Source organism: Neophocaena asiaeorientalis, unplaced genomic scaffold (genome assembly GCF_003031525.2).
Source record: "Neophocaena asiaeorientalis asiaeorientalis breed wild unplaced genomic scaffold, Neophocaena_asiaeorientalis_V1.1 scaffold515, whole genome shotgun sequence".
NCBI lineage: Eukaryota > Metazoa > Chordata > Mammalia > Artiodactyla > Phocoenidae > Neophocaena > Neophocaena asiaeorientalis.
In genome coordinates, this window is record NW_020175829.1 from 702,496 (window position 1) to 720,539 (window position 18,044).

At 37.1% G+C, this 18,044-nt stretch overlaps 1 protein-coding gene across 2 annotated transcripts; it reads left to right on the plus strand.

Annotated features, from left to right (window-relative positions):
• Positions 1–95: 95 nt before the first annotated feature.
• UTP15 (UTP15 small subunit processome component) lies at positions 96–17,998 on the plus strand. 2 transcript variants are annotated; one of them, XM_024732814.1, is made up of 14 exons: positions 96–248; positions 1,698–1,820; positions 3,290–3,458; positions 5,100–5,192; positions 5,311–5,495; positions 6,620–6,798; positions 8,035–8,160; positions 9,765–9,900; positions 11,532–11,616; positions 12,453–12,602; positions 13,542–13,643; positions 15,149–15,282; positions 15,454–15,512; positions 16,289–17,998. In XM_024732814.1, the coding sequence occupies exons 3-14, from the start codon at positions 3,369–3,371 to the stop codon at positions 16,507–16,509; spliced, it is 1,560 nt and encodes a 519-aa protein (XP_024588582.1). In that variant the 5' UTR covers positions 96–248; positions 1,698–1,820; positions 3,290–3,368; the 3' UTR covers positions 16,510–17,998. The 2 variants fall into 2 exon arrangements, with proteins under 2 accessions (XP_024588582.1, XP_024588581.1); XM_024732813.1 differs by lacking the exon at positions 1,698–1,820.
• Positions 17,999–18,044: the final 46 nt, after the last annotated feature.

Below are 18,044 nucleotides of genomic sequence, written 5' to 3' on the forward strand. Positions count from 1 at the left end.
CCTCCCCATCGTCCCGCCCACCGGGCTCGCCCCTGCGCACCAGGGCTGCGTGCGTCTCGGGACGCCATCACGTCACCTTCGTGCGACACGTCTCGCCGTTCTGTTCGTGGCGTGTTTCGGCAGCTCCTTCCAGGATCCGCGTGATCTTCCGCATGTTCTACCGCATAGTCCGGGGAGGGGGCTGGCGGAGTCCAAGAACTTCTCCTTGAGGCCGGGGAGTCTCGGCGGACCCTCCGGGCCCATCGGAGGTAGGTGAAGGGGGTTCCCAATGGGGGTGGCCCAGACTCACATCGGGCCTTCCTTGGTATCTAGCATGCTCCTCTGGGGTTTCCCAGTCTCCGCGGAATAGCTAAACTCCTTAACCAGCCTCTCAGGATCCCCGCAATTTACCTTCGACCTAGATTTTCCCCTTCTACAGTCACGTCACGTCCACACCTACTGTCCACCGTCATTAGTCCCCGGAGTAAGCCACACCCCTTTAGGCTGATTTCTATCTCTGTCTTTGCTTGTGAGGTTCCCGCAGTTTGCAGTGCCCACCCATGTTAAATGGTTAATTCGTTTTAATGTTAAACTTAAAGGCCTAGCTGAATTGCACACTTTGAATCTTTCTGGCAGCCGCCCAGTTAGAGTTAAAAATCGCTTCTGAGCGCTCCGTGTTATGTACGTTACTTATAGCATACATTTGGTATTCTGCATTGTGATGTAGTAGTACCTGTTTTTCATTTAGTCCTAGTTTCTCAGCCTCTAACCTCTCCCTGATCATTTTCTTCCTACTCATTTTCACATCACTTGCATCCGTGCTATTGCTCTGTCTTGCTTACCCTCCCCTGCCTCTAATGCTGTTCCTCACTTTAATCTGGCAAACCACTGTTCCTGTGCCTCGCTTTTTCCTTCTAAAGCTTTAAACGATTTCTTTCAAGGCAGAGTTATGTACTCCTTTGCCTATACAGCTGACCCTTGAACACTGCGGGGGAGGGGGAGGTTTAGGGGCCCCAACCTTCCCCTGAAGGATAACTTACAGTGGGCCCTCCATATGTGCGGTTCCTCTTTATCCAGGTTCCTCCACATGTTGGGTTCTGCTTGTGCATTCAAAAAAACGGGAATTCTGTAGTACTGTAGTATTTATTGAAAAAAATCTGCCTCTAAGCGGACCCACGCGGTTCAAACCCGTGTTGTTCAAGGGTCAGCTGTATAGGCAAAGGAGTAGTCTGCGGTAGTAAGGGGCAAAGGCCTACAGGCTAGATCTGGCCCAGTGTCTGTTTTGGGGTATTCAGTGAGCCAAGAATATTTTTATAGATGAATATTTGCAATCTATTTGATGATAGGAAACACTAACTTTGAACCAGAGTAAGTGAAATGTTTTCCCCCTCCTCCAAAAAGTTCCATTCCTTTCATTCATAAACAAAATATTGAACTTATACTTATTTGGGGCAGTTTCCTTAGTAAAAAATTGGGACGTTTTTCTTTCATGCTATATAAATAACTACATAATATCCTCCATTTTGCCTGTTGGCCTGTGAAGCCTAAAATATTTATTATTTGTCCTTTTACAGAAAAACTTCGTGGACTTGTGCTCTATAGCAGTGTTCATACAATAGATACCACCTGTGACTTTAATTTTGTTTCCCATATAACCCAGCACAGTGCTTCCTTTCCTTCCACAAACATTCTTTGAGCACTTGTTTTTAATCTTTCAGATATGAAATGTTCAATTCAATGGGAAAAAGAGGTCATTACAAATGCAATGTGATTATGTGCATTGACAGAGATACAGAGTCATGTAGGATTATAGAAGACAAGCCCCTGACCCAGCTTAGGAGGTGAGAGGTTTCTTGGAGGATGTGATCCTTGAGTTGAACTTTAAATGATAAATAGGAGGTAGGTAGAAAGAGGTCATTCCTGCCAGAGAGGACAAATGAAGAACAACATTGAGACAAGAAAGAGCATGGTGTGTTAAGGGAATAACGAGGGAAGCTGGAAAGGTAAGCAAGGGCAAGATCACAGAGGGCCTTACATGCCATGTAAAGGAGCTTGCACCTTCTTTTCTGGGCAGTGTTGGGCTTTGTAGCAAAAGCCAGATTTGCATGGTAGTTAGGTAACTCTGATGGCTATTTGGAAGGTAGGTAAGGGAGTCAGGGAGACCTTTAGATGAGAAGATGTGAATTAGAGCAGTGGAACTAGGTGGAGTGGACATGATGGAGTTTAGAAAGATTTGGGAGGTAAAATGAGCTCTTGTTAACTATTTGGATGTTAGAAGTGAGAAGGAAGGACAAGTCAAGGCTGATTCCAGATGCCAGTTACCAGCTGAAATGAGGAATACTGGAGTACATGAAGGCACTGACCATGTCTGTTTCACTCACCATTGTACCCCATTGCCTAAAACAGTGTGTCCTACACATTATAGGTACTTCAGTGAACAGAAAACTTTTAAAATCATTGATTGCCGTGTTTCATCAAAGCCTTTAAAATATGTCACACCTGTTTATTTTGGTGTTACTGATACGGTGTTTTCAGGCTTTTGGGAAAGATGAGTTGCACCACTGAATCATTCCTCTGATATAATTGAATCTCTGTTGCAACTGAATGGTTCTGGAAAGACATTTCGGCCTAATTACATGTCAGTTAAAGTTTTAATAAATTTTTATTGTGTCACTTTAATTTAGAATTTAATTTCAGAATTGCTTTATTCTTGTTTTCTTTCTTACTGTTTAAACATTTTAAAATTAACTTAATTTCAAGCTTCTACATCAGAATATTAGATTTTTATTTTAAGCTTTTAAATTTAATTTTAATCTTCTGCATTAGAATATTAGCTTTGTTTTCTTTTCTTCTTGGCAATTTTAGGCTTTCAGGAAGTCAGGTCCCTAGATTATGTTCTTATAGATTAAATGTCATTTTAGGTTAATTTCAGGGAACATTTGTATTTGCAGTTTCACCTTAACATTTTCTGTTGTCAGTAAGTGAACATTCTAAGCCAATGTGTTTCTAAATGCTTTGGCTACTGGGTGGCAGAACCAGATTTATTCCCAGGTGTTGTAAGTTGGTCAGTTAGGTGTGGGAACATTTGTGTATAGCCTCTGCCTATAGCTGAGTAGATAGTACACTATGGTAGCCCTATCTGTATTCTTCCTGCTTCCTTTAGATTGTCCCTTCTGTATTGAAATTAAGTGGTTACTGATCACTAATCTATAAGCTACCACACAGCTTTCTGAAAAGATGCAGAGTGAAAATCATAACTATATAGAGGTTTATGAATAATAATGTGTTTATAAAATGTTTTCGTTTTCAGACGTGAGGCAGAGTCGCTTTATTTCTAACACCAATTTCAAACTATTTACCCTTGGATAACAGTGCAATTCTATGAAAGTATGGCTGGTTATAAGCCTGTAGCGATCCAGGCATATCCTGTACTTGGTGAAAAAATCACCCAAGATACACTGTACTGGAACAACTATAAGGTAAGTATAGACAAAATTAAGGGAGGGAGGTGTTTTACGTTTATGTCAATTTCTTCAGCATATTTTATACTTTGGATATGCTAATAGAGAACTAATAACTAAAAATAATCTATCAGCAGCTTATAGTTTGGGTGGAAAATTTGATATCTGATTTTTTATTTTTTTCTTAGAGTTATATAAAAATCCATATTCCTTAATCAGTTTAATCATAGAAGTTATCTAGCACAGAATGGATGATTAATCAATGCCAAATGAATTAAATAAATTTTAGAATTTGAATCTCATGAAAGAAGGGTTTTTCTTTCATTTTTCTTAATCTAAGGAGGAAGTGATGCAAAATTAATTCTTCTAGACTATATGTAAAGGCTAACAAATGATTTTTTTAAAAAAGCTGAACAACTAAACAAAAATGGGAAAAGATTGGGATTGGGAAGGTTATAGAAAAAGAAGTTTAAGTGGCCAATAAATATATTAAAAGAGCTTCAGCGTCACTCATAATTGAAGAAGTGCAAATTAAAACAAGAATTGGATTTTAGATAATTTATTGGATAATAAAATTATTGGATAATAATTTGGATACTTTTTCATCTTATATTGGCACAAATGAAAAATTTTGATCATCGTTGCTACTTGAGGGAGGGAAATTGGTGCAGACTTTCTGGAGGGCAATTCTGGCATTATCTATTATGATAAAAATACCTTTTGGTCTTGTAAGTTCCACAGCTTGGAACTTACTCAATGAATATACTCTCCAGAATTTGTGTGTAAAGTATGTTATCTTTATGTAGAAAGATGTTCATTGAAGTGTTATTTGTAATATTAGAAATCTCAGGGACTTCCCTGGTGGCGCAGTGGTTAAAAATCCGCCTGCCAATGCAGGGGACACGGGTTCGAGCCCTGTTCCGGGAAGATCCCATATGCTGCGGAGCAGCTAAGCCCGTGTGCTACAACTACTGAGGCTATGCTCTAGAGCCCGTGAGCCACAACTACTGAAGCCTGCACACCTAGAGCCCATGCTCCGCAACAAGAGAGGCCACCGCAATGAGAAGCCCACACACTGCAACGAAGAGTAGCCCCCCACTCGCCGCAACTAGAGAAAGCCCGCATGCAGCAACAAAGACCCAACACAGCCAAAAATAAATAAATAAATAAATTTATTTAAAAAAAAGAAATCTCAGAAAAACCTATTTGTTAGTAGTGAACTGGTAAATTAAATTATGATGAATCTTATAATGGATGATAAAGCTGTTGCTCTTATGCAAAGTTATTAGCTAAGGTGTTAATAAGTGAAAAAAAGGCAAGGTGCAGAACAGCCTGTGTGGTATGATCTTTGTGCCAGTTAAAATACATGGTTAAATATGTGCTGGTTTAGGCATAACTTTTTCCTGGTCATAATCACAGAAAACTTCACAGCTAAAGAGAAAAAGTGGGGTGTGGCTTTTCAACCATATATTTATTTACTTTAATGGCCACAGAGATTGTCTAGATGATGGGATTTGGATCTTTTTTGCTTTCTTCATACTTCTCTATTAAATACAACCTAGTTACTAAGAACAAAAAGAAATTGTCAATAAGAAATTATATGCTTAAATATGTCTTACCAGTTGTAACTTTGTTAATATACTATTATTTTTCATTAAGACCCCTGTTCAGATCAAGGAGTTTGGTGCAGTGTCAAAAGTAGACTTTTCTCCACAGCCTCCGTATAATTATGCTGTCACAGCTTCTTCAAGGGTAAATATAATTTTTGTTTTTCTTTTATGTAGTTTATATTTACTACTGGTCTTGAGCCATCTAGTAAAATACTGTGTTTGTGTTTTTCTTTAATACTGTGTTTTTTATCTTCTTGTAGATTCACATTTATGGCCGATACTCCCAAGAACCTATAAAAACCTTTTCACGATTTAAAGACACAGCATACTGTGCTACTTTTCGGCAGGATGGTAGACTGCTTGTGGCTGGCAGTGAAGATGGTGGCATTCAGCTTTTTGATATAAGTGGCAGGGCTCCCCTCAGGCAGTTTGAAGGCCATACTAAGTAAGAGACAGTTGTTTTGTTTTAATTTTTTTTTATTGAGCTATAATTAACATACATTATATTAGTTTCAGGTGTACAGCATAATGATTCACTATATGTATATATTGTGAAACGATCACGATAAATTGAGTTAACATCTGTCACCATACAGTTACAGATAGTTGGTTTTTATGTGTTTTTGTTTTGTTTTGTATTATTGTAAGCTCTACTGGTTTTACAGGCTTTGAAAAAAACAGTTCTGTGAAGATTATGTACCGTCACGGACTTTATTTTCTGGTTGTTCTAAGACAGTGCTTAACTTGGTTCAGTCCTATGATCCAGTTTGATGGGGCTCATGAATTTCTAGAATTGTATGTGACATTTTAGGAAATATGTGGTTATCTATGGAGATGTCCTGTAGCTTTCGTTAACTTCTCAGTGAGTTCTGTGACGCCGTTGAGGTTATAAACTGCTGATCTAAAGGCAACCTCACAACTATTAATGAGAACTCTAAAGGCTTGGACTATATTAGAGGTTGTTATTTTGAAATCAAGTTGGATTTTTTTCTACTTGGATTTGGTGTTTTGCCCCTTTATAAATTAAATGGCTAGGGACAGTTTTATATCTTTCAGGATTACCAATGTCGTCACTGAAATTTGCTGTTGATTTTAAATCTCAAAAGTGTTTTTTATATTATCAGGATAGTCTTAGTCCATCAATGAAACATTTCAAATATAACAAGTTCACTTAATATGATCCTACTTAGTGACAAGTGTCCTTAGAATTTTTTAAGAACTACCCATTTTGAAATTTTTCAAATTAAAGTACCTTTGTGCCAACATTTAGAACATTTACTTTTTGTTGACGTGCTAAGTAGAAATGTTAACTTATTAGAAAATATAATTTTAAGGCTACTGTTGAATATTCTTATTAACTTCATAATACTAGGGGTATATAAATTTTAAATTGGCTTGGGGACAATTACTTGTTTTAAAGATTTTCTTATTCTCTCATGATTTCTCCCTACAATTACTGAAACTGAGCTGCTTTTTTTTTGTTATTTTGGGAATAAGGGTGTTTGATGTCAGAAGGTGCCAGCAATAATTTTTCCTTGCTTTTTAATATACTGATCCTTGATCTTTCAGAGCAGTTCATACAGTAGATTTTACAGCTGACAAATATCATGTGGTCTCTGGGGCTGATGATTATACAGTTAAATTATGGGATATTCCAAACTCCAAAGAAATTCTGACATTCAAAGAACATTCTGATTATGTGAGGTGTGGATGTGCTAGCAAACTGAACCCAGATCTCTTTGTAACAGGTTGGTGAAATCTTTTTCTTCCCTCCTGAAGTTGGTAATTTTATTGATATACTTTAATATTGCTTTGGGACTCTTTTGAGATAGAGGAGTTTTGTTTTTTAAACATCTTTATTGGAGTATAATTGCTTTATAATGGTGTGTTAGCTTCTGCTGTATAACAAAGTGAATCAGCTATACATATTCGTATATTCCCATTTCTCCTCCCTCTTGCGTCTCCCTGCCACCCTCCCTATCCAACCCCTCTAGGTGGACACAAAACACCGAGCTGATCTCCCTATGCTATGCAGCTGCTTCCCACTAGCTATCTATTTTAAATTTGGTAGTGTATATATGTCCATGCCACTCTTTTATTTCGTCCCAGCTTACCCTGGGATAGAGGAGTTTTAAAAAGTTTTATAAAAAAATATGTCTCTGTTTATCCAATTGTTTTATTTTCTTTTTCTTCTGGGGATTTTTTTTTTTTTATGAAGTAAGCTTTTTTATTTTAAGTTTATTGCTCAGAATTAAGGCAAGGTTTTTTCTTGTTTTGTTTTATGGCTGTGTTGTGTCTTCGTTGCTGTGGGCCGGCTTTCTCTAGTTGCGGCGAGCAGGGGCTACTCTTTGTTGCGGTGTGCGGCCTTCTCACTGCGGTGGCCTCTATTGTTGCAGAGCACAGGCACTAGGCATGTGGGCTTCAGTAGTTGTGGCACACAGGCTCAGTAGTGGCTTGCGGGCTCTAGAGTGCAGGCTCAGTAGTTGTGGTGCATGGGCTTAGTTGTTCCACGGCATGTGGGATCTTCCCGGACCAGGGATTGGACCCGTGTCCCCTGCATTGGCAGGGGGATTCTTAACCACTGCGCCAACAGGGAAGTCCCTGGGGATTGTTCTTATCATCCTCCAGATGTGTTTGGAAACATCTGTACTCTGGTTTTCACAGGTTCTCCAGCAGCCAAGAAACAGAGATAGTGCAGTTCAGTCTTAATGGGTGCCTGTGCAAAGATTCCCAGGTGACTCAGTAGTGACAGTAGTCTGAAGATAGGAATCATTTAAGATTCTGTGTAGGTTAGTGCTTCAGAAACAGTCAGTGGTACCAGAGGGTTTGGAAGTACTGTGTCTTCATGAGTATACATGTGTCTTTTTAAAATTTCATCTATGCTGCTTCTCCCTTTAAAGTTTATGTTTGATTATGCACACACACATATAATTTTTGTTATTTTGAGTAGTGAAACTCACATAGTACAAAAATTGACATTTTAGGGTCATATGATCACACTGTGAAGATGTTTGATGCACGAACAAACCAGAGTGTTATCTCTGTTGAGCATGGGCAGCCAGTGGAGAGTGTCCTGCTTTTTCCCTCTGGAGGTCTTCTGGTATCAGCAGGTATTTCTTTTAAAAATTGCTTTCACCAATATTGTTTGTCTTGAGTCAGATATTTCTTTATTAGTTACTCTTTATAATTTATCAGTGTGCACTTGAAATGCATGTCTCAGTTTTTGCTCAGACAGTTGATAAGTGGCACAGGCAAGCAATTTTCATTTATTGAGTAGCTAATATGAGCCAGGCACTATGCTATTATAAACGTATTACCTCCAATCCCCTAGGTGAGCCTACAAGATAGTTTTCCCTCTATTTTGCAAAAGAAAATAAGTAAAAGTTTTAAGTAATTTGTTCAAGACAAAGTGATAAGTGGCAGATCTGAAATCTCAGAACTTGAGAGCCTTCATTGTGTACTTAATCTAAAAATCCAGGTCGTACTCCTGCTGTTGTTCTTACGTAAGAGATCTGCCCTGTGGCGGCTTTTGAAAACACAGGTTCTTTCAGATCTAGAATCAGGCTTATCTCTTTTTATGTGACTCTTGATTGAAGTGGCCTTACCCAGCAAATAGCTGATAGTGCTGGAGGAGAAGATAACGTGGAATCAAAGGGGCCTTGATACATTTTTTATCAAGTTGGAACTGAGATGCATTTAAAAAATTATAATGGAAGAAGTAAATTGTCTTTTTCCATTTGTTAAGTCAAAATTAATGTGTTGACGTTAGAAGAATACGTAGGTAGTGTGTAGCTTTGTTTTGTTTTTTGCTTAATTCTAAAATCCAAATAGAAGTTATCCTGTTTTATACTCTTTTCCCCAGTACCTATTTGCTTTCAAAGTAAGTTGATAATATTGTCAGAGTTACCTATTTTTCTTGCTGTTATTTTGAGAAATGGAAGTACATACAAGTTGAACAGGGAGAGTGGATGCCTGTATGCTAATCTCCGTCATGTCAGTAGCTAATTGTGTGGCCTTGGGCAATCCTTTAACCAATATAGACCTTGAAAATGAGAGGTTGGGCCAGATCAGTGGTTTCAAACTGTGATCTCTCTCATGAGCTGCTACATGTAGGGAGACAGGGACTGCAAATTGGGTTCCAGGTGCTTTTACATAGTCAGGATAAGTAAGAACTTCATCCCCTCCCACCCCCAGCCCTCAGCCTCTTTTTCCATTTTACCTACTAGACTTTTGCTTAATATTTCATTGAAAGAAAAGATGCCATAATAAAAAAATTCTTTTTAAACCCCTGGATTAAATTGCCTTTAAAGATGCTTCCAATTCTTAGAGTAAAAGTTATAGTTTTTCAGTTTTGTTGGGATTCACAGAATTTTTAGGAAATGAAATCTATGTTATTCTTTTCCATGGTTATACAGAATTCCTTTTGTAGAATTATTTTAATCTTGTTAAAATAAAATCTTTCTTGATTATACTTCGTATTTTGCCAGGCAGTTCTGTGTACTTTACAAATATGAAATTATTTAATCATCATAACAGGTTTTTGTGAGGTAGGAACTGTAATTATTATCAGCCACGTACCCAGTAAATAGTAGACCCAGCACTGAAACCAGGCAGTCTGGCTCTGAAATCCCTCCACTCCATGCTGTGGAGTGTCCAGTGAAGAGTGCTTTTCAGATCCTTTCATAATCAAACTAATGATTATTTCTTTTTATAGGAGGTCGTTACGTTAAAGTCTGGGACATGCTAAAAGGAGGACAGTTGCTAGTGTCTTTGAAAAATCATCATAAAACTGTGACGTGCTTATGTCTGAGCAGCTCTGGACAGAGGTTACTTTCTGGCTCACTGGATAGGTTAGCACTTTAATTTTCTTTCTGGGTCATTCTTAATGTACACATGTTTACTGCTTGAGTTATTTCTGCAGTATTTGTGATAGAATAAATATTCTACCAAATGATTTCCATGAAAAAAAATCTGTTGAGTTGAAAATAGTTTTGACATTTCATTTACGTATAGCAAACTTATCTTCTCCCTTGAGGTAATTTATTGATTTATATACTTGAGGAATTTTATTGAACCATGTGAACGTTAATCTTTTAAAATAATTTCTATTATTCTGTAGTTTTCTTTTAAAATCATTGTATGTTTGTATATTTTGAAGTATTTATAATGAGTATGTGTATATATATTCTAGCTTGTATTCTTTAAAATTTAAAACTTCATGTAAAAATTTCTATACATTAATGTATAGAAATACATATTTCTAAATATTACTATTTTCAGTAGGTATTAGTGTTTCATTAATTAATGTTCTAGAACAGTGCTGTACAATAGAAATATAATGTGAGCTACATATGTAATTTTAAGTGTTTTACCAGTCATGTTTAAAAGCTAAAAGGTACTAGGTAAAATTAATTTAATAAGTTATTTACTCTAAAATATTATTTCAGTATGTATTCAATGTAAAAATTATTAATGATAGACGAGAAGCAAGTTCAGCATCAAATACATGCCCTTAATACAGTAGTAATACTTTACAGTTAAAGTGAAATAAATATTCTTGTGTTTAACGGGAAAATATTTTATACTGCCTCAGTTTTAAAATTTAAGTTGATTAAAATTAAGTAAAATAAAAAATTCCCTTCTTTTTCACTGACCACATTTTAAGTGCTCATTAGCCACATGTGGCTAGAATGATGGCCCAGTTCTAGAATTTACTTATATTTATCTATTGTTGGTCATTTTATTTCCATATTTCCCTTTTTCACTGATATGGAAAGCCGTGGTTTTTCAGCATGTTTATTAAAAAGTATACATATTTTAAAAGCTAGAAAATATTTCTAATACAGAGGAACTTACTATGTAAATGTATAGCAGATTCTCTGCAATGGTGTTACTAGGCAATTTGGGACTTGATTTTTAGATGTGTCCCTCAAAAGCTAGGTGTAAGTTCCTCTATTCATAGTAGTTCTCAACCCAGAGTGATTTTTGTCCTCCAGCGGGCTATTTGGCACTATCTGCGGACATTTTTGGTGGTTGTCACAACTTGGGGGTGTAGTGCTGTTGGTATGCAGTGAGTAGAGGCCAACCAAGGATGCTGCTAAACATCTTGAGGTGCACAGAACAGCCACCATTTCAAAGAATTATCCTGGCCGAAATGTCGATAATGCTGAATGAAGCTGAGAAACCCTGCTCTTTCCAATGAACATTCATGTTGCTTTTTCTTTACTTTCAAGTTTCATTTTCAGGAGACAGCGGTCTATCCTTCTGGTGGCTGGTTGAAGTCTTTATGCAAGCATAACAATAAACAGTTCATTTTTAAAAGAGATCCAGTGATGAATTAGTTTGTAACTAATATTATTAATTGTTTTTCTTCATTGTTGTATAAGTTTTAATATTCATATATTGAGTTTCAAAAAATAGAAATTTTACCTTTTATGCTCATTTCCAAGATGATTTGTGACAAAGCTTTCTTTTTCATTAGGAAGGTGAAAGTATATAGCACAAGTTCCTATAAAGTAGTCCACAGTTTTGATTATGCAGCTTCAATTTTGAGTCTTGCACTTGCAGTAAGTACTTTTAGCTCTTTTTAAAGCTTTCACTAACCTTGCCTGTTAAATGAAACTAAAATGGAACATTAGGGTTTATCTTTGTATTTGTACAAGTATTATTTTCTTCTCACCCCATTAGATAATTGCTAGAACATGTAACTTGTCTCAGTAACTAGGCATGAATTCAGATTTAGGTCCCACTCACAGCATAGCTTGAAACTAACTACACTATTGTAGGCATTGTTAACGCTAAGGACAGGACCTGGAAAGCAGATAAATCTCTCTTCAGTATATTTACCCCAAGGATTAAATACTCCAGAAAGTCAAGTTGGCTCTCTGAGCAAAAAAAAAGGAGAATAGGGGGCAACACAATGAAATGATGTCTCCTTTTCTTTGTTAACTGCTCCTTCTGGAATGTTCATTGTCAAGTTTCATGAGCCATTGAGGAGGAATAGATTTGAATACATTATATAGAAATAGGGAGGGGAAAAGTTATTATAAAATATTTTCTTGACAAGATTGTGGAAAGTCATGCTACCACATCATTCTGTTTCTAGGAAGAGGATGTGGGAAAAAAATTATTTTGGAAGTTTCTTAAGATGTCATTAACTGTATTATTATACAAACTGCCAGTGATAATTTCCAAGTATAATTAAAAGTTCTGTCAATATAATAGTATCTTGGAGGAAAAAAATGATTTTATTCTAACTTTTTGTTGGAGTATCTGTATCTGAATGGAACTCTTGTTGAAAGTATGGATAAGTGGCAAACACATTATAAATGGTATTTTGAAGAAAAAGTGAGATGAATTATGAGTTAGGAATAAACTAACTTATTTTTCTAATTGCTGTTAGCATGAAGATGAGACAATAGTTGTAGGAATGACCAATGGAATACTGAGTGTTAAACATCGGAAATCTGAAGCAAAGAAGGATTCTCTTCCCAGGAGAAGAAGGCCTGCATATCGAACTTTTATTAAAGGAAAAAATTATATGAAACAACAGGTATTTATATATTTTGTGTAATTTGTTTTAAAGGTGAAATTTGTTAGAGTATCCAACCTCATCCCTGCACATTACTGGAAAGTGTAGTTCACATGGCATTTAGCTTCATTTTGCTTTTCTCTACCTCATTTATCTCCACATTGCTAGATTGGGGACATTAAATTAATAAGTAATGGGAAGTAAGAACTGTACTTCTTAATGCCCTGAATCATAACAATGCTGTGGTGCTCAGAACAGTGTCTTTCCCATGCCATCTGATTTGATCTTGTAAACAACCCTGAAAAGGAGTAGAGCCAATAATATCTCCATTTGGCATCTGAAGATGGAGAAGATGGAGATATAAGGAAGTTGTGTTGATCCAGGATTTCTTTACTGGGACTAGATGGCAGTTTCTCTGATACTTGTTTTCTCTTTCTGCTGTATCACTGCTTGCTATGTAAAGAGAATTGCAGTGAGTAATGTTTGCCCAGAATGGAGGTATCGTGTATGTATCGTAAGTTAAAATCATAGGACACTAAGAACACAGTGATGTGGCAGATTATTCCATTTTCATTTAATCGACAATATGGGCATATGACCATATTTTATGATACAGTTCAAGGACACCACAGAACTATGAAAAAATACCACTACGGGGGCTTCCCTGGTGGCGCAGTGGTTGAGAGTCCGCCTGCCGACGCAGGGGACACGGGTTTGTGCCCCGGTCTGGGAAGATCCCACATGCCATGGAGCGGCTGGGCCCGTGAGCCATGGGCGCTGAGCCTGCGCGTCCGGAGCCTGTGCTCCGCAATGGGAGAGGCCACAACAGTGAGAGGCCCGCGTACACGGAAAAAAAAAAAAAAAAAAAAAAAAAAGAAATACTACTACGAAGAAGTTTATTTTGAATGAAGCTCTAAAAGGATATTTGATTTTTCTCTGTAAATTTACTTTTCAATGCAGGATGACATTTTGATCAACAGACCATCAAAGAAACACCTAGAATTGTATGACAGGGATCTGAAAAACTTCCGGATCTCTAAGGCACTTGACAGAGTCCTTGAGGTGAATGAGGAATGTGTGTGTATGTGTGTGTGTGTATTTTTTTTTAATTTTATTTATATTCTTTCTACTTCAAAAAAGTGGATGTAATTTGTGACACACACACATAAATAGGTTGCTAAAATCATATTGAATATGAATACCCATACTATAGAAAGATGCAGAAACTTAGGCTATGAATATATACTAGAGTTGAACATAAATGTATATTCCGGTTTCCTAGAAGCAAGGTAAAAAGGATAATGGATTGAATTTCATAATTGCTGTTAGATAAATGAAACATATATATCTATATTTTAGGAAAAATACACAACTTTTTTTTCACACTGTAGTACAGAGAAATTTATCATGAGTTGTTTTTAGTTGGAACACCAAGAAAAATATAGGAATCGTGTGATAGTCTTTATGTCATTAGAAGATGCAGAAATATTCTCAAGCATAGGATTATGTATTAACCCTCTGTAAAAGCCAAAGACATAATAATAAATGCCCACAACTTCTGTAGTGTCATTTCAACAAATAGGTAACCAAATACAATTCAAGTAAGAATTCACTTATAATAGAACATAGCTAAAAACCAATTTAGAGCAATGATGGTTAACTTGGTCCATAGATTTCTTCTCTCAAATACCAGTTGTGTCACCTGAGTTTTAATAAGGGCTGGATGGTAATCAATTTTATTTTATTTTATTAATATTTTTTTAACATCTTTATTGGAGTATAATTGCTTTACAATGGTGTGTTAGTTTCTGCTTTATAACAAAGTGAATCAGCTATACATATACATATATCCCCATATCTCCTCCCTCTTGTGTCTCCCTCCCTCCCACCCTCCCTATCCCACCCCTCTAGGTGGTCACAAAGCACCGAGCTGATCTCCCTATGCTATGCGGTTGCTTCCCACTAGCTATCTGTTTTACATTTGGTAGTGTATATATGTCCATGCCACTCCCTCACTTTGTCCCAGCTTACCCTTCCCCCTACCCATGTCCTCAGGTCCATTCTTTGTGTCTGTGTCTTTATTCCTATCCTGCCCCTAGGTTCTTCAGAACCATCTTTTTTTAGATTCCATATATAGGTGTTAGCATACGGTATTTGTTTTTCTCTTTCTGACTTTATTCACTCTATATGACAGACTCTGGGTCCATCCACCTCACTACAGATTGTGTGTGAATTTTTTATTAAGACTTTTTTTTAGAGCAGTTCTAGGTTCACAGCACAGTTGAGGGGAAGGTACAGAGATTTCCCATATACTACCTGCCCCGCACATGCATAGCCTCCCCCCTTATCAACATCCCCACCAGAGTGGTGCATTTGTTACAATTGATGTATCTACAGGGAGCTTATTTTTAAAAGAATCATTTTGTTTCTTGCCTTGTCATTACCATGACTCAAAACTGGGAAGAAAAAAACCTGTTTAAATTTGGTAATTGTTAGTGAGTTCCAAGACTATGATTTTTTTCTTGTACTGTCTTGTCTGCTCATGTTGACTCTGAAAACTTTTCTAGCCCAGTTGTGCAATAAAGACGCCTGAGATTACAGTTTCCATCATAAAGGAGCTAAATCGAAGAGGAGTCCTTGCAAATGCCCTTGCAGGTCGAGATGAAAAGGAAATCAGTCGTGTTCTTAATTTTTTGATAAGGTATGTTTTATGTCTATGAAGCGCATGTATTTTGCATCTGAAATTTTATCTCCAAATTTACTTTTAGTTTGAGCTTTGTAAAGAACTGACAGAACAGTTTAGTAAATCTATTTTAAGAATTTTTTTTCTTTAAGTTTCCAGGTTTCAGTAAACAGAATTTTTGCTTTGTAGGAATCTGTCCCAGCCAAGATTTGCCCCTGTTTTGATTAATGCTGCCGAAATAATTATTGGTAAGTAGCTGTTAAAACCTGAAAAATTGTAGCATACTTGCAGAAGTAGAGATGTCAAATAATGAAATCAAATAGATTGATATACCTTGTCTTTATCAGTTCTCCAGTGAAGACTTCATGGAGAAAACAAACAATAGTAGTAAATCAGTGCATTTTAAAGTGGGAGTAAAATGTTTACAATGGATTGGCTTTCAGTTGCTGGCACCAGGGTTATTATAATTTAAAAAGTTTTTTCCTTAAATACCTCCAATGACCATGACTAATTTTTTTTTTTTTTCAAAGAGAACAAACTGTATTTTCAAGAACAGAAAAAAATCTCTAGTGCTGAAAAATATAATAAAAAGCAGCCCTCTCACTGTTGCGGCCTCTGCCGTTGCGGAGCGCAGGCTCCGGACACGCAGGCTCAGCGCCCATGGCTCACGGGTCCAGCCGCTCTGCAGCATGTGGGATCTTCCCGGACCGGGGCACGAACCCGTGTCCCCTGCATCGGCAGGTGGACTCTCAACCACTGCGCCACGAGGGAAGCCCCCACGACTAATTTTTAATGGGGAAATGAAAATAAGTCAGAACCTTAACACTGTACTTTCTTTAATTATTTCTTTTTGAAATACGTTTTTCAGATGGATTGTTTACTTTATGTAAAACATAAGTTGTAAAATAAGTACAGATTTTTCAATGTCTTTTATATTTAATATTTTTGTACTTTTTCTAAATATTGTTCATGTATTGTTTAGAAAGATGTTTCTAGTAAATGTGTTTCCTCTCTCTCTTTCTAGATATATATCTACCTGTGATTGGTCAGTCTCCTGTAGTTGATAAAAAGTTTTTGGTACTTCAAGGACTTATAGAAAAAGAGATTGATTACCAAAGAGAACTACTAGAAACCTTGGGGATGATGGATATGCTTTTTGCTACCATGACAAGTAAAGAAAGCACTTCTTTGTTGCAGCATAATACATCTGATGGATTTCTAGAGAACAAGAAGATTGAATCATAGTGTGTGCTTAACGGGACACATAAGAACTCCTAACTTGGAATAGATTTGATGCGGTTGACTACTGGGAGGAGACTCTGTTTGATACATAAAAAAAACTATTTACAGAAACAGTTTTATGGAAGAGACTGGAATAACTGTGCTTGGAAAATAAGAACCTGTTTTTAATCATGGTTTTCCATGTGCTATTTTGAATTATCTCCTGGCATCTTTAGCTGGAAGATGTTTTGGTCATAGTGTATGTCCATCTTGGACAAATTGACATTAATTTTTTTTTTTTTTTTTTTTTTTTTTGCGGTACGCGTGCCTCTCATTGCTGTGGCCTCTCCCGTTGTGGAGCACAGGCTCTGGATGCGCAGGCTCAGCGGCCATGGCTCACGGGCCCAGCCACTCCGCGGCATGTGGAATCTTCCCGGACTGGGGCACAGACCCGTGTACCCTGCATCGGCAGGTGGACTCTCAAGCACTGCGCCACCAGGGAAGCCCAACATTAATTTTACTACAGCAGAGTTCTGTTTCAGCATTTGAGTAGGCATTCAGAACTCTGGAGAGGGTTTCAACTAGGAATACTGCCAAAGGAACAGGGCTTTACGTTTCCCTTCTATCCTGGAAAAACAACAACAAAACAAATGGCAACAACAAATAAATTCTTTCTTCACTCTAATCGGGGCACTTGGGATTCCCAAGCCCCAGCTGAGTTTGCCTCACTCTCCTTGATGCCATCCCTTATCCCAGGCCACGTGTTCCACCTAGCTGGTAATTGGGCTGTATCTGTTCCAAGTGTGGCAAATTAGTGGCCAACTCTGAATAATTGACCCTAGTTTGACCTGTATTCAGAGAGTGTGATGAGGCAGATTTGAATACTAAAAATTGTGCTCAGCAGCCCATGGTTCTTTTTCTTTCTGTAATCTTGACTGTGCTTCTCAGAGCAAGGTCTGCAGGTAGGCCTTACAGACCATTTTTTTCCTCTTCCCCAAATATGCAGCCTTTCTACCAGCTTTTCAACTTGCTTCAGGTCAGCAGAATGATAAAATTTGCCATGTCTCGTGATTAATAGCATTTCAGCGTTTTTTATACATATTGATATATTTGGAGCTTATTTTGTAGCTACCTACCTCTGGAAACCATAATGATCTGTGTTTAGGTTTTTTTTTTTTCTCCTCTATTCTTAACATCATTTTGTGTTTCAGAACTCCAAGCCAGAGTTGCTTGTTTTGGAAAATACTTGTGTTTTTTAAAAAAAGTTCAATGTAATTCACATTTTTTTATAAAGAAATTCATATTTTCTTCTTGGCTTTCTGAGATGTTTCAATTCCTGGTGGATAGTAACTGGTTACTGATTCCTAGCACACTGATTTTACACTTGCTACCTTTTCCACCTTCCCCCAGTTCCTTAAGTAGTTAATTATCTGTAAGGAAATGTCAGGCCAGAAGAATTCTTAAAGGAAGATTTTGTAATTGCAGTCTCCTCTTAAAATTTCCGTTCTGTGAATTCAGATATATATATATTTTTTTTTTTTTTTTTTTTTTTTTTTTGT